General features: G+C 43.4%; 1 protein-coding gene across 16 annotated transcripts in view; it reads right to left on the bottom strand.

The window, feature by feature from the left end:
- Window positions 1–7,233: 7,233 nt before the first annotated feature.
- Window positions 7,234–25,495, bottom strand: part of tyf (twenty-four) — a 73,112-nt gene continuing 54,850 nt past the window's right edge. For all 16 annotated transcript variants that reach the window (XM_065232537.1, XM_065232541.1, XM_065232535.1 and 13 more), the window contains 5 exons: window positions 23,152–23,829; window positions 22,649–23,086; window positions 19,529–22,580; window positions 18,769–19,455; window positions 7,234–8,733 (listed from right to left, as the gene is read on the bottom strand). In XM_065232537.1, coding sequence (XP_065088609.1) covers window positions 8,684–8,733; window positions 18,769–19,455; window positions 19,529–22,580; window positions 22,649–23,086; window positions 23,152–23,829 — 4,905 coding nt within the window. In that variant the 3' untranslated portion in view covers window positions 7,234–8,683. The remainder of the gene's footprint in view (window positions 8,734–18,768; window positions 19,456–19,528; window positions 22,581–22,648; window positions 23,087–23,151; window positions 23,830–25,495) is intronic.

Here is a 25,495-nt window from a genome sequence, read left to right on the forward strand (position 1 = left end):
CTTGGTGAACAAAATAGACCAATAAAATACCGCGAGGAGTCCCGTCTGTAACATGTGTATCGCACATGTTAGCAAACCCACTTCATTTCCAATAAGTCAGCAACCCATCGAGCCGATGGCCGTTGCATTTGCATAAGCACTTTCCCATGAAAGTGTCGTTTTACCGGGTCAATAATTTATGACTGTACCCGACTGTTTCCAAGCTACACGTCGCGCGGCAGTGCCGACTGTGTGGGCTCTCTTTTGCTATCTCTCTCAATCAGTGCATCGATCACTGATTGGTCCGTCTTAACATAATGACTTCAGGTACCTTCAGTACATACAGCTTAGGTTAAGTCAAGATACGCAATAAAGATACATTCTGGTTCTAACAACCGAACTGTGCTGACTTCTTAATGTGAATATCAAGCCCTGGTGAAAAATAACAGTGATGAAAACTACGTGGCGACCGTGACAGGACGAGGTGAAACAGAGGGGGCATGATCATCTGGCAGGAGCCGAGGAAACCGACTCCGCCTCAACATGTCGTAAGTAACAAACAAAAATCTATAAGATAACTTACTACATAAAAAAATTCCAAATGAAAACAAAATATGAAAGTCTTAAAGAAATTTATAATGACCTTAAGACAAAAGCTAAAGTTAGGTCATCACAAAGACTTTTATCAAAACAGTCCACATTGGCTAGTGATTTGTTCACACAAATCAATAATTTAGTAAAATTAGATAATAGTCTAGAAAACCAGATCATTGCGGAAAAGTCTGTAAATATTTACAAGGCTATACAACGACTAGTGGAACTAAAGAGGCTATCAGAACGAGTCTCGTTTAAGGGGGCAGTAGCAGCAATCATAGTAACAAATAGATTGATGAAAAAAATTAAAATGACGTCAATCCTTGATATTATCAAAACTGCCTCCATGCTCGTACCCGAGTATGATGGCAACAGCGAAAATTTAAACAGAATTGTTTCGGCCATTACCGCCTTAAAAACATTACTCGACAATAACAACAGAGCGGCCGCGATACAGGTCGTGCTTTCGAAGCTGTCCGGCAAAGCTAGGTCAGCTGCGGGCGATAAATAAGATCAATGGTTTAAAAGCTAGATGTACAGTTACATGCCAACCAGAGGTAATCCTCGCAAAGTTGGCCAACGAACGACAGAGCTCCGAATTAGCAAAATTTACGGAGCAGGTCGAAAAATTTACCGTGCAACTAGAAAACGCATACATAGCAGAAAATGTACCCATTGCAACTGCATCGAGGCTAGCCGTTCGAGCGGGCACGAATGCACTTGCAAACGGGTTACGAAATAAAGAATCTTAACGAGTTTATGCTCAAAGTTTAGTGATATTTTTGCACTCCAGGATGATAAATTAACATGCAATAATTTTTATAAGCAAGAAATATTGCTAAATGATCAAACGCCAGTCTACACCAAAAATTATAGAATCCCCGAGGTACACCGGAAGGAAATAAACGAGAACGTAGAAAAATTACTAAACGACAACATTATTCGTCCTTCGAAATCACCCTACAATTCCCCAATACTGCTTGTACCAAAGAAGTCAAATGAAGGTACAAAGAAGAATTGGAGACTTGTAGTTGATTTTAGGCGATTGAACAAAAATATCATTGCTGACAAATACCCGCTCCCCAGAATCGATGATATTCTAGACCAAATGGGTAGAGCAAGATACTTCACAACGTTAGACTTAATGTCTGGTTTTCACCAGATAGAACTGAATGATTCGTCCAAAAAATACACTGCCTTTCTCCACTTCTAACGGTCACTATGAATTTAATAGACTACCGTTTGGACTCAACATTGCGCCAAACAGCTTCCAGAGAATGATGACCATAGCTTTGAGTGGTCTTCCTCCTGAATGTGCTTTTCTTTACATCGACGATATGATTATCGTTGGATGCTGAAAAAGTTTTTCTAAAACTTCGAGAATTCAATCTTAAGTTGAACCCATCGAAGTGTATGTTTTTTTTCGTAGTGATGTTACTTACCTTGGGCATCACATATTCAGTGAGGGAATTCAACCCGATAAAGCCAAATTTTCAGCAATCCTAAATTACCCAGAACCGAAAAATGCAGATGATGTAAAACGATTTACAGCTTTTTGTAGCTATTACAGAAGGTTCATTCCCTATTTTTCAGAAATAACTGCTCCCTTAAACAAACTTTTACGAAAAGATGTAAAATTTGAGTGGAATGAAAACTGCAAAAAGGCATTTGATCATTTAAAACAAAAACTTTTGTCACCTACAATTTTGAAATTTCCAAATTACAATGAAAACTTTATTCTTAGCACAGATGCTTCTAAAATCGCATTTGGTGCTGTTTTAGCTCAACTTCACGGTGACATAGAATTACCGATAGCTTACGCAAGCAAAACTTTTACAAAAGGTGAGAGTAACAAATCCACCATTGAACAAGAGTTGACTGCTATTCATTGGGCAATCAACTATTTTCGACCATATTTGTATGGAAGACGTTTTACGGTGAAAACAGATCACCGCCCACTTGTTTATCTATTTTTTGATGAAAGATCCCAACTCAAAATTGACCAGAATGAGGGTAGATTTAGAAGAGTTTACCTTTGATGTTGAACATATTAGCGGAAAACAGAACGTTGGGCCCGACGCTCTATCCCGCGTAATTATTGACTCCGAAGAACTCAAAAATCTCTCCATACTGCCAATCCAAACAAGATCAATGACACGGCAGCAAAACAAAGAAAATAATAACGAAACACAAACTAATTCATCTGCTACCGAGACTGATCACCTCAAAGCTTATGAATCGGTCAACAACCTTGACGCATTTAACATGCCGAAAGTGATATTTGAAGTAAACGACAATGGTCTAAATTTACGAATTTAACGGTACAGTCTTACTACACCAGTTCTCGGACAACCACAATATGGGAAACTCTGACTCGAAAGACCAGGAGGTAAAGCAAATTGGTGATCAGCAGGTCACCGTCATCGAGTGGAAGCTGCTAGTAATCATCAAAATAGGCATAATTATTCACGTACACAGGCCAACGGTGGTTCCTAACCAGTCGCATCAGCAAATACAGTAGCAGTAAAACAAAGCAGCAAAAGTGCGGGAAGTGGCGAGGTAAAATACCCCGCCACCGGAAGATTAAAATAAAAATTAGGTACTACACTAGTACCGACAAATGATGGGCCGCCAGAAAATCTGGATTCTTTCATAGATGCAGTATGTTTATTCGAAGATACTGTGCAAACTACATTTGCCAACACCGCTGCAGCGCAAAAAGCTGCAACAGCACAAACAGTGGTGAGATTTGTTCGTACGCGACTAACAGGAAAAGCCCGACAAGCGGTGAATAATAATCAAAATCTTCAAGAGACACTGAACTCAGTGAAGGAACAATGTGCCTCCAAGAACTCACAGCAATACACTGGGCAATACCACACTTTAGTCCTTATCTCTACGGACGAAAATTTACAGTTAAGACAGACCACAATCCTCTTGTACATCTCTTCTCAATGAAGGATCCCACGTCAAAATGGACTAGAATGCGACTAAATTTAGAGGGAATTCCGATTTCGACATCGAACACGTTAAAGGGAAAGACAATGTTGGGCCCGACGCTCTCTCCCGTGTTGTTATTGATTCTAAAGTTCTTAAAACATGTTAATTTTACCAATGCAGAACAAGATCAAAAACCCGAAAAAATGACACAAACCGCAGTTAACGAATCTAAAGATTGATCAACTTAGAGCTTATGATTCAATTAACAATGTTGCAATGTTGACCGAAAGTGATATTTCTAATCTAATCTAATACAAACGCAGCCAGTACGAGAAAGCATCCTGGAAAATGATTAGGTAAGATAAGGTCTAATCATTTTTCTTGTCTAATTGATGTTTACAGCATATCTGAGGCCTACTGCGTTGTATTTGCCGCAAAGATGATAATTGGAAATTAATGAGAACATTTCTTGAATCTACAGGGGTGGAAGGATGCGTGGACATACCGTACCAAACGCTCCGAGTTACTATGTGTAGTTGTGTGTATTGTGTAAATATTTGTACAATATTGAAGAATCATTAAATAATGCAATTCAAAGGATCTTACCGAATTTTCTCCAATGTTGATAATGATTCTTTTGCGCTTAAAAGTTTCGTTGGATGCATCCGCTTCTTGTTTATCATGGGGTTTGGGATACAGTTCCTCGTCATTGCTCGTGGTTATGTTTAGTCCGTCGCGTCCGGACCAGATCCTTAGCCGTAATCTTGACCGCATCCATCTGATTTTCTTTGGCCAGCTTTTTGATGTCGGCGATAATCTTTTCCTGCTGTTCCATTTTTATCTTCTCCCGCATCATCTCGTCCGGAGACATTTTCTTACCGAACAACTCCATTTTGCTGGTTGTTTTCCGGATCAAATAGTGGTAAAACTGGTTGAATAAAGCGGAACTTCGGTGGTCTCACAAGCTAATCTTGCACAAAATTGGATTCTAATTTGTTTTTCGAATCTGACTCCACTTGTAATCGGAATGCCGGTCATAAATGCACTTGGAAAAAACCTTCTTTCGGCCATAAAAAGAAAAACTATTCTTCCAAAAACTTTCGATTTTCAAAACTGGCAAATCATCTTCAGATAAAATTTCGAAAACCGCGACGAAAACATAATATACGAGCAATTGGACAGCAGAATTTTTTCGCGTCCATTTTGAAGCAGAGCACACTTCGATCTTTCTGACCGAAAGCAGAGTTGCTTCCACTCACTTGCTATAAAAAATGATTTTCTGAATTTTGAAATCATTCGATGTTATAAAGATATTTTGTACTGGTTGGATACAAGAATCGGATGAAAGGCAAGTGTTTGACTCATAAAACCTGTCAATTTCACTACCAGAGTGTTACAATAAGCGATTTTATAATTCGTGAGCGTTCACTCAGAGTGAGCGCTCGCGAGTCGTTAAATTACTGATTGTGACTATCTGAAAGCGAATTTGACAGGTTTCATGTGTCAAACACTTGCCTTTCAATCTCTTATTGTATCTAACAGTTACAAAATATGATTATAACATCTAATGATTTCAAAATTCAGAAAAGCATGTTTTTATAGCAAGTGAGTGGAAGCAAGCCTGACCGAAAGTGATATTTAAGTGCCAACATTTCAAAGGGGCGTAATTGCATAGGTAAACAATGGATTTAGCCGTCGATTTCTCGCGAATTAAAGCTCACCCCTCCAAAATAACAATGCTAGCTGGTAGAGGAAACATTCCACTACCTATTGGTGTCATTATTTTTCATGAGTGAGCTTTCATTCGCAAGAAATCGACGGCTAAAGCCATGGTTTACAAATGCAAATACGCCCCTTTGAAATGTTGGCACTGATTTGATCCAAAACTAGATCACTTGTAAAAAAGTAAAATCCTGAACGGAATTATAGCTCTAGCGCAACTATTCCATGAAAAGGGAATTATTTACTTGGAAGAATGCATACATAATAATAATAAATAACATGGCCAAAACGATGGATATAGAGCAAAATTTCGATCAATATTTAATTTTGTTTCTCGGGAACAATTTAAAGAAGTATGCAATGAAATTTTAAATAACGTCATAATAGTTATATACACAGCAGCAGAGATGATAAACGATTCAGATGTAATAAATAATCTGATCAAAGAACAAAGGATATAGTTTAAATCTTTAAACGTTACAAATGTTCACATTCTTATTTGTAGGGCCATGTCAGATCTGAATTACAAAAAGAAAGAAATTTACAAAGTAACCGATAAATCCCAGCTCTGAGAGGGCATAGTGCATAAGGTCTAAACCACACAAATTTACCCTTCCAAGTGCGATTGGAATCCTAGCTAATAGAATAGGCAAAATTAGACATAAGTCCGGTATTGAAAGGGATATGTAAAACCCTGGACGATCCAAGTAAAAGTTTTACATAATTGTAAGTTGCAACACGTAGACGTAAGACCACTTTGTACAATTTTTTGGAATAAAATTAAGTTCCGTAGTTTACTCCAGATTCTTAGATTCTTCTCTTTTTTGAATCCGAGAGAACTAGGCCTAGAAGTGAAAACTTCTCTCCTTAACCGGAGAAAAAGTAGCTCCTAGTATCAAAAACAGTGTCTGACCTAGTAAGCGAAAGAAAAAAGTAGCGTTCGGCCGCGACAATTTGTGTTGGTAGTTTACGTGGGTGAGCTTATATTGTCGCTACAGCTGAAAACTGGAAGAACCTACTAGCGACAATTTACTCTCGTTCTACACGTTATATCACCCACAAACAGATGTAACCCTTTAAATAAAGTTCCCTTAAAATTATTGCCACGGAGCTCACTAACGCCATCTCGCGAGCTATTCGCGGAAAAAAAAGCTTGCTTGCCATGTCTGAAACAATGGTGCATACAAGATCATTAGAATAGAATTGTCAAATTGATCCGATGCCACCGCAGCGCTGAAACTTATAATATTTAAATTGAACGTTAAAACCGTGAACGACGATGAAGTGAAATAAAAACGTCCGTTTGTCTGTGATCTGAGATTGAAGCAACCAGTCACACTTTGTTACCACTCAAATGATTTCAAGGTTCTAAATACAAGCAGAAAGTTTACGGTGTCCAGTAGGTCTCGGAACACCTCCCTCTTGGAGGTTCTAACACAAGCACTCCCAACCCATCGACTCACTTTTTCTTCGACCGGTGCTGTAATTTGGACTCCGCATTCATTCACCTTTTTCACTCGCGACTTAGAAATCAACAACTAGAAAAATAGATACAATGTTTAGCTTGATTCTTGCTGTCCCGCACCCGCTTTCATCCACGACGCTGTGGCCGGTGGTGGTGGTTGTAGCAATCTGTTGTTCATTGATGAAAGATGGACCAGAATCGCGTGTGTTGTGATTGTGTTTGATCATCCCGCTAAATATATCTATGCATATATGATTACCTTCTGTTATGTGATAACACGTCCCTGGATGATGATGCTGAACGATGATTATGGTGACACATTCTCTTGCTCGCTGCTCTCGCTTCCTCGCTCTATGTGGGGGGACTGGTGCGAAACACGTCTTTCGTCGTTGGTTCTCTCTAGTGTTTAAGTTGCTAGTATAAATTAATAATCTGTTTTCTTTTTCATTAATTTTTTTCCGAAACTATCTAATGGATCGTCCTTAGTTTGCCTTTTCTCCGACTTAGCTTCTCTCTCTCTCTCTCTTACTCTTATTCTCTTTTCTCCGTCTATTGTTTCGCAACATTTTCTCTCCTTCATGCGAGAGCGTTTGCTTGTTTAGATTTTTTTTTTGCTATTAGTTACTAAATATGTAAGCATTCTATGTTTCTTTTTTTCATTTCTTTAAATATAATTTATTTCCTTCTTTATATATTCTTAAATACAGTCAGTAACTTTGATACAGTTTTTAAGCTGCAGCAGTCCTTGTTTCCTCTTTTTGTTTTTTGTTATTTTATGGATTTTTTTTCTCGAGCTGGGCATCAATGGTCTGCTCCTCCTCAACCAGCAGCGCCAAAGCCCTTTTTCGTTTTACTTTTTTGCTTCGTTTTTCATCTATTGATTAGTTACTAAAAAATCACATTGGGTGTTATCGGACACTTGTTTCGTTCCCTCTTCCACTAGCTCTCCCTCTCTCCCTCATAGCTCAGAGCAGTTTCATTCTAGTAGTGGTTGTTGTCGCTTACCGCTGGTTTGCCTTTTATGTCCTCCTCCACACACATACACATCTCTTGAGAAAACATAACGAATTTATTTTCGTTCCCTATTAACCACTAGAAAAACCGATATTTTGTAACTATTTACCATCCACTCACATACATTCACTCGTTCCAAACAAAATCAAAACGCTCTCACTTTCCTTTTGCAATCATCCTTCTTCTCGCATCAACTACCTTAATCAGCTCCATAAGCGAAACAAAATCCTATGAATCTTGAATGAAATAAACAATATGTTATTATATCGATAATTGTTAAATGAAGCAAGCGCCATGACTGATGCCATTCTTCGCACTCTCGTAACACTGTACAAAACAGAAGTTTTATTTTTCATCCTTCAATTTAGAATTTCCTTCAGAGCGTAGCAACACACAAAAGCAGGCAAATAATGTTCGATTAAAAACTATAAGCTCTTCACCAGCGGTAATAACAATAGGGAGAAAGCTGCATTCTACACTGGGGGGGCTACTTCCCTTGAGAGTCTTCTCAACGAAAGGAAAACAAACAAATAATCCTAAACTGTGTCCTCTGCTCTGCTCCTAGCCATGTGTATGTGTGGGTGGCTGTTTGTATGTATGAATGTGTGTGATTATCTCAACTCTTTCTTCATTCAGTTCGGTCATCTTTTCCAAGATACGCACGCACATTTCCTGTGAACTTTAGCTTTCTTATTATTTTTTTTTTTTCACTTAATGCTTGGCATTTTTTTTTTGTTGCAACTCTAACGTTGCAATTACTTATTGTTTGATTCTCTTTTTTTTTTTGTTATTTAGTTTTGTTATGACTCTTTTCTACTACTTCTACAATGACATAGATTCTTGTTGCTGCTCGATTTTAGTCTTGTAACTTTTCCCCCATTCTCCTTCATACCACTTTCGTTCAGCGCAGTTCCTAATCTGGGCTTACACTTTTCACATGCGCAGTTTTAGTAGGATTCGCCAGCTTTCTTATTGTCCCTCGTAATATTGGGCGCTGCCGCAGATGACGTCCTCCCATGCTAGAGCGAAAAGAAGAAACGATGTTAATTAGATAACTATTAAAGATCTAAAACCAACCAAATGGCGTCCGGTTGAGGAAATCTAGAGTCGAATACCCGTATTCAAGTTATAGTATGATCCACCATTTTGTCATGAAACGAAATAAAATCCACCATCTTTCTTTCAACCACAAAATATGTTCGGGCGTGGAAAAAGATGAACAAATTCTCATTAATCTCAAATATACGTCAAATGAAGGCAATCCAACAGAACCTATCGATCAATTTTGTTCAATGGATTTGTCACCTCCAACAATCAGTGTGGACACTAAAACTTTCATTTTGGCATTCCCATCTTCTTCCCGGCTATTAATATTCAATTCGAGTTCGGTTAAATAAGGCTGCTCCGAAAAACACAATCTACCTCCAGATCGACGAAGGTTCCTCTATCTCAGTCGCGCCATTTCCTGCCAACGTTCACCACAGCCGTCCCGGCCCTGAGTTTAAATGTGGGTCGGGGGTCTTCCAACTCGCTATACCAGGCAAGTACAAATTCAACATTGATCATTTGCCGAACGAAAGGTTTTCGTTATCCACCGTTGCAAATCTTGTAGCGGCACCTTGTCTGAAAATCTTTGGCCCGATGGACCGATTCCTGCGAGTTGGTCTGCGGATTCGTTGCCCGGAACTCCACAGTGTCCGGGTATCCACGAGTAAACCGTGTTCGGTGGTGCGTATTTTATGATCGCCTGGATCCAGGGATGTTTGGGCGATTCGGAAGATAGAGCTAGGATCACACTGTGTGAGTCCGTTAGAATTAGAATGGGCTTGGTGGCCGGTAGCGTTGCAGCACGAAAAATGGCGGCGGCCTCAGCCGAACATACTCGCACATTGTCAAATCAAGTGTTTGGTTCCGAATACGAGGTTTTTCGATGCGATCGGAATCCGCACAACAGCCGCACATCTACTGGTGGAGGCGTTCTCATAGCGGTCGGCTCTGGATTGAAGGCAAAAGTTATCGAAAACGATTCATGGAATTGTGTGGAACAAGTTTGGATTGCCATTAAGCTCGCTTTTTTTTTAGCTAGTTCGTTTATTTGGAAGGCTCAATCGCGTTAGCTTTACGGAGCCGATAGTTCATTGTTCTTTGTTTGTAACAAAATTCACTTAATTCTATGTCTAGTAGGAGTTGGGCCGAATACTCGCGGCTTACTCGAGGTTAGAGAGGTACATTGTCGAAGGATAGGATCAGGGGAGGAGCTTGGGGGTAAGGTTTCGTTGTCTCATCAGAGCGTTGTCGCCAGTATGAACGGTAGTGCGGGTCTAGTTTCTTCTGGAGTTCGATCGGCTATGGTGACCAGTGGGCGACGATGAGACTCATCGAGACGGGGGGATAAGGCAAACAAAAACTAATAAAGAGAGACAAACATTAAGCTCGCTGACCGCACTTTGTTTTTGTGTGTAGTTTACTTTCCTCCGGATCGAACTCGCGACTCTACGCTAATTGAATCCCACAGTCAGTCTATTCGAGCTATAATGGAGATCGCTACAGCTGCTGGCGAGATGATAATCATTGGCGACTTCAATCTACCGGCAATTTCTTGGCGATCATCTTACGGTGGATTCCTGTACCCGGACCACGACCATTCTACATTTCACTCTGGAACTGTAAGCCTTTTGGATCATTACAGTATCGCCACTCTGAAGCAAATCAACCACGTGGTTAATGAGAACTATCGTAGCTTGAACCTTTGCTTCGTCACCGCTCAGGATACTGCTCCGCATGTGTCTATGGCTGTTTCTCCGTTGATAAAGACTGTTCCACACCATCCCCCTTTAGTTATTGCACTTGAAGGCAACCTAATTCCTGAGGTCATTCGCAACAGAAGTCTTCATTTAAGCCTGGACCTGACCGAGTTCCTTCCGTCTTTCTCAAGCAACACATCTGCCTTCTGTTCGAAATGTCCCTCTCCAGTGGGGTGTTTCCTTCCTGCAGGAAATCAGCTGAGATGTTTCCAGTGCATAAAAAGGGATGCAAAAGAAACATCGACGACTTGTAGAAGAGAAAACATTCAGTGTAGTTATTACGGAGTTATTACCCCTCATTTCCATTTTCATACCCCTCACACATTTCAGTTCAGTGTCTGAGTAATAGCGCGGAGAAGGCGACTCCCACTCGAGGCAGATTGTTAAGCTAGCTACGATCGAATACGGAAGCAAATAAATTCGTTTTAATTAAATCCTATAGAAATTTCAGAAGTGGGATACACCGCGGCTTTATACGTTGAGCTTCGATTCGCTAGTTGGATTACGTGATTTTAAACGGTGTGCGGTTACGAGGAGGCTAATTCTCTGTCTAAGACGTAAAAACCTGACTGAGAAGGATGCCCAGACGAAGACGACGACATGGCGTCGACGAACGAGAATACGATTCACAGGAGGAAGAAGAAAACTGGCTGATGAGGAACGCACCGCAAGCTCAATCCCGTCCGCTCCATCCGGAGGAAGTGAAGGCTTTGATAAGCGAATTCAATGGCGAAAATGCTGTTACGTCATGGCTACGCAAACTGGATCATTACAAAACACTCTACAATTGGACCGATGCAGCTGCTCTTTTGTACGCTACCACAAGGTTGACTGGATCAGCAAAACTGTGGTACAACTCTGTGGAGGAGGACATTTTCAATTTCCATGATTTCAAAGAGATGATAGCTGCAACGTTCCCAAACTACGTCGATGATGCCGATATCCATCGAGAGCTGATGGCAGCCATGAAAAGCAACCAGGAAAGCTACGAAGGTTACGTCTTCAGAATGCAGAACATTGCGAGTAAAGGACAAATGTCACAGTCTTCGCTCATCAAATACATCATTAGTGGGCTGTCTCGTGATAAGCTTTACGAGCAAATAGTATCGGCGGAATACCGAACAGTTATGGATCTCTTGAAGCGTTTGAAGTGGTGCGAAGCAAATTTCCGGATGAAGAAACCAAACTACAACGTGGCTCGCATTTCGCAAGCAAGCCGTCCGACAGGTAACGACGGAAGAACAGCAGCACTGGTACCAGTAACATCACAAGCTGGGTCTAGTGATTGGGTTTGTTTCAATTGCAACGCGCCAGGGCACAAATCCGTTAACTGCCCCAATCCGCAACGTCGTTCTCGGTGTGCTTGCTGCTCCAAGGTTGGTCATCAGGAGGATACTTGTCCAGACAAGAAGCCGTCAACTTTTGCACCGAAGCTGAGAGTCGCTATGATTTCTGCATCTAATCAGGATCAGCCGGCGGCAAACGAAGGAATCGATACGGATGAAGACGGAATGATGGAAGGAGAAGCGATTATTGGACGACGTCTCAAGCAACTCAAGCTGTTGGTGGATTCCGGCAGTGCGATAAGCCTAATTAAGCATTCAGCACTGGCAGCTCTAGTTAGATTGGATAAAGAGGTAGCAAACAATCGAGAAATAATAGGTGTGAATAGTTCGAAAATATGTGTTGAAGGTTGTTTAAAAACAAAAATAGTTCTATTCAGGTCCTTAGTTTATGACGTTTCTTTCTATGTTGTTCCTGATGAGACAATGGAAGTTAGTGCAATTCTAGGTCGAGATTTTATGAAACGAAACAATCTATCGGTTATACGATTCTCGAAATCAGAAGAAAAACCTAAAAGTGAATACGACAGTGTACTAATGAACACAGCATTCGGAGAGAATGCTCTAAACCAGTCGGTCGAAGAAGAACTTTGCTTGATTGTTGGTGATAACGAGGAGACTGTGAAGTTCCGTGAAGAAATTTTGCGTGCTTATCAGACCAATTATTGCATCAAGAAGTCGGACTACGGAAAAGCGGTACAATTTACAGCATCAATTCGTTTGCGGGAAGAGAAATATTATAACGTCTCACCACAACGGTTGTGTCACGCAGAGCGAAAGGTGGTAGAGTCAATAGTGGCTGAATGGCTAGATAAAGGCATTATACGTGAAAGCGATTCTCCTTATTCCAGTAGGATTGTTCTGGTGAAAAAGAAAAACGGATCTTTCCGACTGTGCGTCGATTTCAAATCTTTGAATCGGTTAGTTGAACGAGATCATTTTCCTCTTCCGGTAATCGAGGACCAGATTGCAAAGTTAGATGGAATGAAGTATTTCTCTACAATGGATATGAAAAATGGGTTTTTCCATGTGGACCTTACCGAGGATTCAAAAAAGTACACTTCTTTTGTCACGGAAAACGGACAATTTGAGTTCAACAAGCTTCCATTTGGGTACACAAACGCACCCGCCATTTTTTCGCGCTATGTGGCTAAGATTCTGCATCCTTTTGTCAAGTCTGGAGAACTGATAGTGTTTATGGACGACATAATGCTCTGCTCAAAAACTGTGCATCAGCATCTAGATCTTTTGCGTCGAGTTTTTGCTACTCTCAAAGATAACGGAGTGAAACTAAATCTGGAGAAAAGCCGTTTTCTAGTCACTCGTGTTGACTTCCTGGGATACAGCATCAGCTTCAATCAAATCAGCCCTTGTGACCGGCATGTGGAAGCAGTTCGCGAAATACCAGTTCCTCAAAACGCGAAGAGCTTGCAACGTTTTCTGGGATTGATGAGCTATTTCAGGAAATTTATCAAGGGATTTTCTACGATAGCTAGTCCTCTTTACGATCTTCTTAAGAAAGATGCTGAGTATTTTTTGGGAGCACCGCAGTTGGAAGCTGTAGAAAAGCTTAAAAAGTTGTTGATATCGCGTCCTGTGCTTTGCATATATTCTCCAAATACTGATACGCAGTTGCATACAGATGCGTCATCGCAAGGATTTGGAGGTATTTTGATGCAGCGTCAACGGATTGACAATAAATATCACCCGGTCATGTTTTTCAGTCGTAAAACAAATTCCGCAGAAAGCAAGCTCCATTCTTTTGAGCTAGAAACCCTGGCAATAGTATATGCGTTGAAGCGCTTTAGACACTATGTTACTGGTATTCCGTTTGAAATAGTAACTGACTGTAAATCCCTGAAGCAAACGCTGGAGAAAAAGGATATCAACTCGAAAATTGCAAGATGGGCCATGTTCCTCGAGGAGTTCAACTACAAGGTCGTGCATCGTTCTGGGGAGCAAATGCAGCACGTCGACGCCCTTTCAAGGATGTACGTTCACACAGTTGACTTGGCCAAGGACATCAATGAAGATAATTCGTTCGAGAACGCTCTGTACGTGGCTCAAATTCAAGATCCTGTCATCTGCGCATTGAAAGCATCAGCAACAAATGGAGACTTAAAAAAATACGAGGTTCGAGATAACTTGTTGTTCAGAAAGGAGAAAAACCGTTTATTATTGTACGTGCCTCAAGCAATGGAAGATTCTGTTGTATACCGATTCCACGACTCAATGGGGCATTTCGGAAAGGATAAAGTTATAGAATTGATCAAGCGAGCATTCTGGTTTCCAAATATGTCAGAAAAAATAGCTGAACACTGTAAAAAGTGTATATCCTGTATACTTTTTAATCCAAAGGCAAGGAAAAATGATGGTGTGCTTCAAAACATCGCCAAAGGAAACCGACCATTTTGGACTTTACATGCAGATCATTTGGGTCCGCTAGAGATGACGAAAGGGAAGAACAAGTATATTTTGGCGGTGGTAGATGGATTCACAAAGTTCGTGAAGCTGTACCCAACAAAAACAACCAACTCCAAAGAAGTAATGAAACATCTGAAATCATATTTCATCAACTACAGTACTCCAAGAATCCTTATCACTGACCGTGGATCTTGTTTTACATCGCAACCGTTCAAGCAATTTGCGGATTCCCATGGATTTTCGCATACTCTTGTAGCAACAGCATGTCCTCAGGCAAATGGCCAAGTCGAGAGGTACAATCGTACACTGCTTCCAGTATTGGCTAAACTTGCTGAGTCCTCTAAGACGTCCTGGGATACTGTGCTCATCGATGTTGAGTATTTTCTCAACAATTCGATCAACCGAGGAACTGGGTCGATTCCATCTAAGCTGCTGTATGGAGTGCAACAACACCGAAAAATTAACCATGATGCCGTTCAATACTTCCAGGACCTGCTGGAGTCATCTGATCGGCTAAATCTGGAAGATGCACGGAACATGGCAACCGAATGCATACGAAAAGTGCAGGATTACAATAAGAAGTGTCATGATAGTAGAAGTCTCAGGACTACATTCAAGGAGAACGATTTGGTAGTTATTAGAAGTGTACCAGTAGTCGGGGAAAACAAAAAGCTAAGGCCTCGATTCAAAGGGCCTTACCGAGTGAAAAAGGTTCTTGATCAGAATAGATATATTGTGTCAGATATAGATGGGTATCAAGTGTCGACGAAACATTTTGAGGGAATTTTTGATCCACAGAATATGCGAATGTATAAGTCACATGAAGCTGGTAGTAGTTCGGATGTAGATCAAGAAGTTGAATCCGAAAGCAGTGATAGAGAGGATTAACGCTAGCTTTTATCTATTTCAGGACGAACATGAATTTGAATAGCATAACGACTGGAAAACGAAGATCAAACAATCATTTGTAACGCAGCATAGGGACTAGGTATCAGTGGGAGAAAAGTTCCGCAGGATGGCCGAGCTGTAGAAGAGAAAACATTCAGTGTAGTTATTACGGAGTTATTACCCCTCATTTCCATGTTCATACCCCTCACACATTTCAGTTCAGTGTCTGAGTAATAGCGCGGAGAAGGCGACTCCCACTCGAGGCAGATTGAATACGGAAGCAAATAAATTCGTTTTAATTAAATCCTATAGACTATCGCGGCATCATGCATCGTTGTGTGCCATATCTAAACTGTTCGAGTTGGTCGTTATGGAACCATTTGTATCTCACTTCAAGCAGCACTTGAGCGAAGACCAGCATGGTTTCATGGCAGGGCGGTCGACTACTTCCAACCTTCTGTGTCTCACCTCGTACATTACGGAGAGTATGACAGACCATATGCAAACAGATGTCATCTACACTGACCTATCAGCCGTCTTCGACAAGTAGAACCATCTTATAGCGATCACCAAACTGGACAGGCTCGGTATAAACGGCAGTCTCCTACGATGGTTCGCATCCTATCTATCTGATCGTCAGTTGGAAGTTACAATCGACGACTGCCGATCTCCTTTGTTCCCTGCCACTTCGGGTATTCCGCAAGGTAGCCACCTCGGCCCGTTGATATTTCTTGTGTATTTCAACGACGTCAATTTCGGTCCTCGACGGTCAACGACTGTCGTTCGCAGACGACATTAAAATCTATCTCCGAATCCGAGTCATCGCTGACTGGCACCTTCTCCAACTCCAACTCAACGCTTTTGCTAATTGGTGCCAACTGAACCGCATGGTTGTAAATCCAACAAAATGTTCATTAATCACGTTCTCACGGAAGAAACATCCAATTACATTCAGTTATATCCTAGAAGACGATTGTCAACTCACATACAGCCAGCATATCTCGTACGTGATTGACAAAGGCATCCAGAACGCTCATTTTCAGGATAGCTAAAAGTTTCACGGACATCTACTGTTTGAAGTCGCTTTACAACTTCCTCGTCCGGTCGGTGTTAGAATACTGCTGCCCTGTATGGAATCCCAATTACCAAAACAGTGTACAAAGAGTAGAATCTATTCAACAACGATTCATCTGGTTCGCCCTCCGACGATTGCCTTGGAGGGATCCTCATCGTCTTCCAAGCTACGAAAGTCGGTGCCAGTTAATTCACCTGGATCCTTTGTGGAGTCGAAGAGATACGACAAGGGCCCTGTTTATGACACATTCTACAGGGCAGAATCGATTATCAACTATTTTACAACAAATCGACGTTAACGTTCAACCACGAGCACTCCTTAACAACGCAATGCTGAGGATACCTTTTCGTCGTACAAACTATAATTCATATGGTGCTATCAATGGGCTACAAAGGGTTTTCAATCGTGTTGCTTCCTTATTTGATTTTCACTTGGCACGCAAGACGCTCGGCGAATTAGGAATTAAGTTGGACTTCACGGCCTTTGCAGCTTGTTTCTTCTTGACTATATTGTATTTCCTAGTATTGCTCAATCCATCATTAGGACTAAACCCAGTCTGTTGATGTAGAACCAAATATAGCGGCGCCGGTGGTGTAGTGGTAAGCGTGATTACCTCTCACCCCAGCAGGCCTGGGTTCAATCCCAGTCGGCGCCGCCGGGATGTTCTGAGGCATAACATCTCTGATCACGCCTTCCTTCGGAAGGAAAGTAAAGTTGTCCTTCTCGATCGTGTAGACTCCTATGGGGATGTGCTCTTGGGGATCGACAAACGTCACTTGTTTTACAGAATTGTTCTTCCTGCAGTGTCGGGTGTAGAAATTGAAATATTCGAGGTAAAAGCCTCAGTATTGCCTCGCTATACATCCCTCCGAGAACGGCTGTTTCTCATCGAGCTTTATCGGATATCTGCTCAGTGTTACCTGAGCCGCGGTTGATCTTAGGGGATTTTAATTCCCACGGTACAGGCTGGGGAGAGCTGTACGATGACAATCGCTCAACCATCATCTACGACCTATCCGACAATTTTAACATGAGCAAAAGAGAGCAGATTGGATTTGTCACTTTGTTCGAACTCACTATCATTGGATTGCATGTGGGAGGTAATCCAAGACCCCTATGGTAGTAATCTTATTTATTTATTTATTTATTTAATTACATCAACAGGCTGGATGAAGCCCCAATGATTTAAACCTTATCAACTATGGTAAAAAAAAAAATACATTCAAGCATGGTCATAACATAAAAAACATTAAAAAACGTATATCTTATAGTCAATATCTTAACTCCTGCCGGCGAAAAACAGAAGAAAACTTTCGACGAAGCGCATCACGGGAGAGATGAAAGTCGAAAACAGATGCAACTCTGTTGAATGTTCTCTGCAGTCCGCAAATCGCACCGTACGCTCCATAATTTGTGCGACGTAGAGGCAGTCTTAGCATAAGGTTATTACGAAGCGGTCGGGGTTGAACATTCAGGTCAATTTGCCTCAGGATAGCCTCACAATCTGTCCTTCCTTGTAGGATATCGGCCACGGTAAGGGCTCTGTTTGTGTCTCTTCTAGTCCGGAGAAGTTCTAGGTCGATAAGTTGACAACGGCTTTCGTAGCTTGGTAATCGAAACGGATCGTTCCAAGGCAATCTACGCAACGCAAAACGAAGAAAGCGACGTTGAACAGATTCAGGTAGTGCTCATTTGCCCATCAAAGTCTCGATCTCCAATGGCTCATCTTCGCAACATCGCATACGATCTCACGAGAAACATCGATTGGGAAAAATACGCGAACGCGGTCCGTGGCGGCTCAGAATCGGTCGACGTTTTCTCTCCTCTGGATGAGTACTCCTTCTTATCGTGCCTCATCGTGGATTGCGCGCTTCAAGCACAAACGAAGCCAGTTCCTGGTGTTTCCATTCGTAAACGTCAAGGAATACACCGACACGAATAATGAGAAGTCCGCCGCGTTTAAACAACTTCGTAAGCACGGTTCCATCGAATACTTTGAGCGGTACGATGGAGGAAAAAATCAAGAGCCCAAAAAACGCTCTGGAATGTCGACTGGAGAATGCGTAACGTACCTTCGTCGGTCAATGAGGACAAGGAGTACTCTAACAGATGGATTTTTGATTTTGCGCGCAAAGTTTGCCCTGATTCGGTTCCGGTTCGAAACAACACTCGCGATACCTCGGAGGAAAAGAATGACATTGACTCCCCGTTTTCGATGGTTGAATTCTCAATTGCTCTTCTTTCATGCAACAACACGGCTCCGGTAATGGATCGAATCAAATTCAACTTGCTCAAGAACCTCCCAGACGACAATCAATTCCTGGAGCACAACGTTGTTCCGGAATGCCACTTCACCGAACGCAATTTCCCCGAAAGCCTTTGTGTTGCTGAGTTTAGGGAGGGCAGTCGCTACGCCTATGCCTACCAGGGATATTGTGATTATCATCGCCAAAATGTCACTTTTTAACTCCCGCAGAGAAAATTTACCTACGAAAAAGACAAATAAAAGTTGTAACTTACCCATTCCGACAAAATTTACAATCTTATCGTGGTTGTGATTGGTCAGCAGCGGCTCGGGTGCAATGAACCGCAAGTTGATTTCCTTAATCTTCGGCTTGGGTTCCTGCTGGAGGGACGCAGAGGAACAGCTGTTGATGCTGCTACTGCTGCCACTACAACTGGCCACGGTTTGGTTGTTGAGACTAGTATGTATATTGCTACTGCTGCTGTTGTTGCTGTTGCTGCTGGTGCTGTTGTTGCAACCCAAGGCAGAGGTATTGCTACTGGAAGTGGTTGTATTGTTCATTGCAACCGGTGGCGGTCCAGCTGGTGGTATGATGACTGCTTGCACAATCGGTATCGTCGTCGCCGGGACGACTACCGGTGGAAGCGGAGGCGGTGGAACGCTCATTATGGCTGGCGTGTTCGTGGCGCTGTCCTGCTTGGCAGCGGCAACTGGTAACGTTGGAAGCGCTGGCGGAGGTTGCTGCTGCTGCATGTGGGCCTGAATCACTGGAGGCGGTGGCAGATTGTAGTGATTCGGGCCGGTCGCTGCCGGGCGAGGTTGGCGAGCTGATTGCTGTTGCTGTTGAGCAGCAGCCAGTACGTGTGGTGGCGGGAGCTGCGGCGGAGGCTGCGTGTACATTGCCGGAACCATCGGCGGCGGTGGCTGATGGAATTTGTTCTCGATGCTGTCCCGATAGGTGTCTGGAATTGCGCATAAAAGGTAATGTAAGTACATAACAAGAATGCCTAGAAATATAGATCTGCATTGAATTACCAGGATCACCAGAGTTGTTTAGCATATCGTATGAATCATGCTGCTGCTGCTGCTGCTGTTGCTGCTGCTGAGAAGATTGATTGTAATAGTGATGGTGGTGTGGTTTGTGTTGTGACGAATTGGAAGATGTCGGTGATGCGGTCGAAGCGGACGATTGCTGCATTGAACTGTAGCCAAGATCAGTCGAATGTGCCGAGGTGTTACTCGCCGGGGAAGGAACATTTTCGGTGCTACTGCTGTGATGCTGAGAAGGCTTCTGCTGGTGCTGATGATATTGGTGCTGTGAAGACTGCTGGTCGAGCATGCTCACTTCGTCCTCTTGGAAGTCGCCAAAGAGCAGCTCTTGGTCAATGTCGAAACCGAAGGTAAATTCGTGACTTGAGTTGGATTCGTTGTTGTCGTTCATGATGATCACGGCCGGGCGATGATTTGAGATGGCAGTCGCAGCAGAAATGGCATTTGATCCGGCAGCATTGATAGCAGAGACAGAATTCTGGTGATTGAGAGTGGTCGATTTCTCCTTCTTGCTTCGCTTCGTGGTAACCGCAGTGGTACTGGTGGAGGAAGGAACCGAGTTAGCGATATTACTACTGTTTTTCGGTGTACTCTGTGGGTGCTGCTGCAGGTTCAAACCACCGTTGGGGCTTCGGTTCAGCATACCGTTATTTTGACTAAAGTCCGAGGAGGGAACGCTGTCGATACTCTCAATCAACAGCTGGTTGTTGTTGGCGGCGTCCAGGGCCGTTTGGAACGCTGCCACATTCCGGGCATTGTTGATCGATTCCACTTCGTTGGGAGAGACAGTGGCGGCGATGACGGTGGTGGTAGTATTTGTGAGTGAGTCTTTCTTTTTCGATTTTTTGGCACCTGTCGAAACGTTACTGGCGATAGGGTTACCGGAGATAACCATCGTAGTCGCCGTCGGCGTAATCGTAGGCTGCGGGGACATATTCTGACCGGCACTGGCTACCGGGCTCACCTTGCCACCGGTGCAGGAAGCTTTCGGTTCTAGCAGGCTGTTACTATTCGCAGTAACAGTGGGAGCCACTTTTGCCGATTTGACAGTCTTCTCCAGCGCAGGGTAGTGTTCGTTGGAGTAGTAGATATCGTTAGTATCGACGCTTTTCGATTTGTGTAACGCTAGTTTAGAACTGCTGCTGCTGCTACTGTTGCTACTATTGTTGATACTACTACTATTTACACTTTGTTCACTATTAACGCTACTAACTAGTTTTCCACTGGCCGCCGTTGCCAATCGCTGCTGCTGCTGTTGCTGCCTGTTGGCGGATTCCTCATCCTCCGCCGCTTTGGTGGTAGCTATCAGCAGACTCTGAGAGTAAGTCGCTTTATTATTGTTACCTAGATTGTTACTACTAACACTATTAACACTACTATTCACATACTGATGCTGTTGATATTGCTGCTGATTCGGTTGTGGTGGCTGCTGCGGCTGTTGAGATGGCTGCAGCGATGCTTCTGGGACTAGTTCGGGGAAAGCAGACGGAGATTTGAGTGCTTGAGCTAAATCTTCGCTAGTGGCCGGCTGCACTGGAGGCCACTTTTCGACACTGGAGCTATCCAACGGGGACGTGCTGCTGTTGGAAGTAGCTCCAATTAGATTGTTGTTGATTCGGTCGGCGTTCGGAATCCGAGCAATGTCAGCGTACGACTGGGGAACTCCTGCCGAATGCCTGCTGGATCCACCCGAATGGGACTGCTGTTGTTGCTGTTGTTTCCGAGATGGTTCAATGGGGAGCGATTGCACCGAGTCGGCATCACTTGAATCAGACTTTTCGGACGGTGGAACCGAGGACGTCGATTTCCTTCGGGAGACGTCATTACTGCTGGTCAACGAGTTCATGTAGACATCCCGATCGTTCGTGAAGCTATTGCTAGTTTGATACTTTCCGCTAATATTCGCATTCCGTACGGTTGAGCTTCCCAGATTGTAGCTTTGGCTAGCAGTTAAATGACGTCTATTGCCCGCATTTGTTGCCACATTCGAGTAGCCACCAGTTGTCGTGGAAGTCGTATCTTCGGCAAATAAACTGTGAGCCTTTTTCTTCATCTTTTTCTTTTTGGTTACCACGTGGAACTCGGCTGTTTCAGCTCCAGCCCCTACGCTAACTGCCGATAACGATTCCACAGACATCCGTAGCGAATCGCGCTTCTTACCTGCATTGAACGTAGGTGTCACTGTAACTTCAGCACTTTCTTTGGCCTCTTTCTTACTCTCTTTCTTCGAAGGCTTCTCCTCTGGCTTCTCACCGCACAGCGATTGCTGCTGGTGACTATCCTCCAGATAGCTAAGCTCTTCCGTTCCCCATGACCGCCGTTCACCACGCTTGCCACCGTTGGCTGATGTTTCCTTAGAAGATTGTGAAGACGCCGTCGACGAAGCGGACGACACCGAAGTTATCACACTGCCACTCGTATGATTTTGAGTCTTCTTATTGCCCTTACCACTCCTCAGCGTCACAGCCGATTCCGCTTCCTGTGCCTTGGGCGTTGATCCCGGCTGTTCCACTACATGATTCTGCTGAGTATTCTGCTCCTCTTCCGCCTGTTGCTTCTTCTTGCTGCAACTACTCAACTCTTCCAAAGAATTACTCTTCTTCAGTTTGGCTTTCTCCTTCTTCTTTTCATTCTTCTTCTTTGACACTTTCTCGTCGGGAACCCCATTTTCCACACTGGCACTACCGACCTTCACCACCGTTCCATTTTTAGGATTCGATCCACTTGCCCCTCCCCCTCCTCCCCCCTTACTGCTATTATCCTTCTGTTTGTCCTTGTTTTCGATATAACAAACCAACGATTCAATGTCGTGATCCTTGCCACGGTACCCAGCAATCTTCTCCGGTATCACTAGCACCGTATTGCGGTCCGATTTCGGCTTCCTATTTTTCTTACCACCGGCGATACCGCCCCCCACCGAAGAAGTGTTTCCACTACCGACGACCAAACCACTTGCAGCTCCCGCAGACGAAGACGACGATCCAAGGCCGCTGTTGAACTGCTGCACCGAGTTACCATTCTCGTCGAGACCTTTTGCCTGTGAAAAAACAAGCGATTAGCAATTACTTGCATTCTGCCACCGTCACCTGTCACCGTATCACTTACCTGTGGAAACACCTGACCAATACTCGGCGTGGTGATGTATTTGGTATTGTTGGCACTGATCGTGCCCATCATCACATGCTTGGTTTGGTCGCTCTTGCTGTTGTCGCTGGACACGAAACACTTGACGGCCTGGTAGTTCGTACCAAGCTGGATCGGAGTAATGTCCACGCTCTTGTTGCTCTCCAGCAGCGGCAGCGAGACGGTCTTGTCGACGTGGTGCACCGATGAGGGTCGTACCGTCGACGAGGGGTCTCCGATTTCCAGCTTGGCGTGACTAGTGTAACTGGCTGCCGGATAGCGTGGAATCTTTTTTATTGCACTGCAACCGCCACTGCCAGCACCGCCGGTAGTGCTACTGCCGCCGCTCGTGGTCGTGCTGCTTCCATACAGATCGCCCCCGCTTCCATCGTAGTCGTCCAGACCCGAATCGTACAAGGTCTGCAAAGCAAATCGATCAATAAATTTAGCTTAATTCAAAACACTCATAACTATTGAATACCAACCTGTTGCAGGGCGTCATGCGCCAACAGGTGCTGCGTTTCGTCCGACTCCAGCTCACCCATATCGATTACGGTGTGCCCCGAGCCGACACCTCCTCCGCAGCCGTCGATTAGCTGAGATTCTGTATTTTTCATGCCACCGCACAGGCCGGTACTACCGGCAGCTTCGGCAACGGCGCTAATCAGTTCTGCCGCTCCGGCACTGGTCATCAGGGGCGCCGTCAGCACCATCGTGCCATAGTCGCTTTTGGAGCCACCTTCTCGCTTCTTGAACTTGGTAATCGTTCCAGTCGTGTGGTGATGGCCGACGTCGTTAAAGAACGGGCACTCAACGTTGACGTTGCTCGGCAAGCTGCCGCCTTCGCGCTGCCGGGACGAGACCGAACTGGTGGTTCGCTTCTGGCGTGGGTTTGTGGCCCGATCGCCCCCACCGGGACCGGAGCTGGACGCGGAACTGCTACCGTGGTGCCGTCGGAAGTTTTGTCCGCCGCCACGGTTGCTATAGTAGTCGGTCGCGAACGAAAACTCCGAATAGTAATAGTCCTGCAGGCTGGCTTCCGGGAGGTCCTGCAGGGAGCCGCCCTGCGTGGGCCGGCCCGAGGCACGCTTTGTCTGCACCGCACGGCTTGTGAAGGGAAAGTTCTGTTCCTGGTCTTCCATCTCTGTCTTGCTGAGAAGTTCCTGGATGGGGCGGACGAAAAATGGTTTAGGGGTTGCGACCAAGCATGGGAAAATTCATTCTCTCGCGCGAGCACCACAGAATCAACCTAGCCATCATCCTCACCTACAAACAGATTGCCGAACGGGTGGAAATTCTTCCAACCATGTGACTCAGCAGGTCGACTTAGAACTGACCAAATAAACAATATCCAATTCAAAACGCGTATGGGAACTGTTGAATTGAAGGGGACCATAGGATCATAGGACCAGAACCATTTTGTGGAGTTTCTCCTTGTTCTCTTAAATTGAAGATCAAGAAATGGGGGAAAATGAAAGTGGAGACCAACTGGAAAACACTTTCATTGGTAGGCAGTCGAAACGGTTCGTAATTCCGAACATTTCAATGACTAGCAGAATTCTTGAATTATCAAAGAAAGATCTCAGTGTCTATATTGGTTTGATTAAACTGAACACCTGCTATGCTCTTGTACAGCAATCTTCAATGAAAGGCGTATTTTTCTGGATAAGGGGCTGCCAGAACCCTTTTCTGACTGTTTCCGACTTCAACCCTAGGGTCAGAAATTCATCCACTTCTCCTACATCTTCGATTAGCAATTGCCAGGAATGTTAGAAATTTTTCCGTTTCAGGGATATAAATTTGTGTTAAGCATACAGCTAAATGCGATTGAGCCGAAGAGATACTGGATCGAGCGAACGCACCAACCAACTCGAAGGTTAAGTTTGCAACAACTAACCACGTCTAGCGTCTACGGAAATGGATTTTTATGTACCCTCAGGATCTCAGTTCAACTCAGGAATGTGCCAACATCCAGTGGAAATATCCTTTTATTTGAGCAAATTTTTCTCAACTTGCAAAAATGCAACATCAAGCATTGAGCAACCACAAGTTCCCAGCTCTTTTTAAAATTTGAAATGAACTTCACTGATATTCCCTGATTTTCCCAGGTAGTCGACATCCTGTAAATACAGTTCTATGATTTTCACTGATGCTCTCAAGATTTTTCTGAATTTCATGGAACTACCCTTAAAAAATATCGACACTATTTAATAACTTCTTCGAAAGTCTAGACTATTCTGATGATATTAAAACTGCCCAAAAGATTTTGGAATTTCCTTAAAGTTTTGCCCTGAATTTTTCAGTATTTAAAAAACGGAGACTGGCTTGGAAAAAGTGACCCCTCACATGAGAATTCCAAACCATAACCATTGGCGGTCATATTGAGGGCCGCGTAAGAATCACATTGGCCAAACTCGGACATATTCCGGATATCCTAGAGAAAGACTTTATTAAAGAAACAAAAACTCTAGGGGGAAGTGGACAAAATCTGCCTTGAGTCATATTTCAGCATTCTTAACTCTTTAGAAATAAACCTAAACAAAGTTGTGTTGTTCTTTGAATAGTTTATTTGATGAAATCATTAATTTTATTCTAATGGGACTGACTTGCTTCAAAACGTGATTTCATATGATAAATTCATATTCCTAAAAGCAGGGCTGCTAGCAGTGTTAAGCAATAAAAATAGTGAATTAGTGACTAAAATCATTTAAAAAAGTGACTAAAAAGTGACCAAAATCATTTTAAAAAGTTACCTAAATGTGACTTAAACATGATCAGAAAACTTCCAGAAATAGAATCGTGCAAATTGATTTGTTATTCATCCAAAAA

This window comes from Ochlerotatus camptorhynchus, unplaced genomic scaffold, assembly GCF_037179485.1.
Source record: "Ochlerotatus camptorhynchus isolate MF236.1 unplaced genomic scaffold, CSIRO-AGI_Acam_v1.1 ptg000370l, whole genome shotgun sequence".
In the NCBI taxonomy this organism is placed as follows: domain Eukaryota; kingdom Metazoa; phylum Arthropoda; class Insecta; order Diptera; family Culicidae; genus Ochlerotatus; species Ochlerotatus camptorhynchus.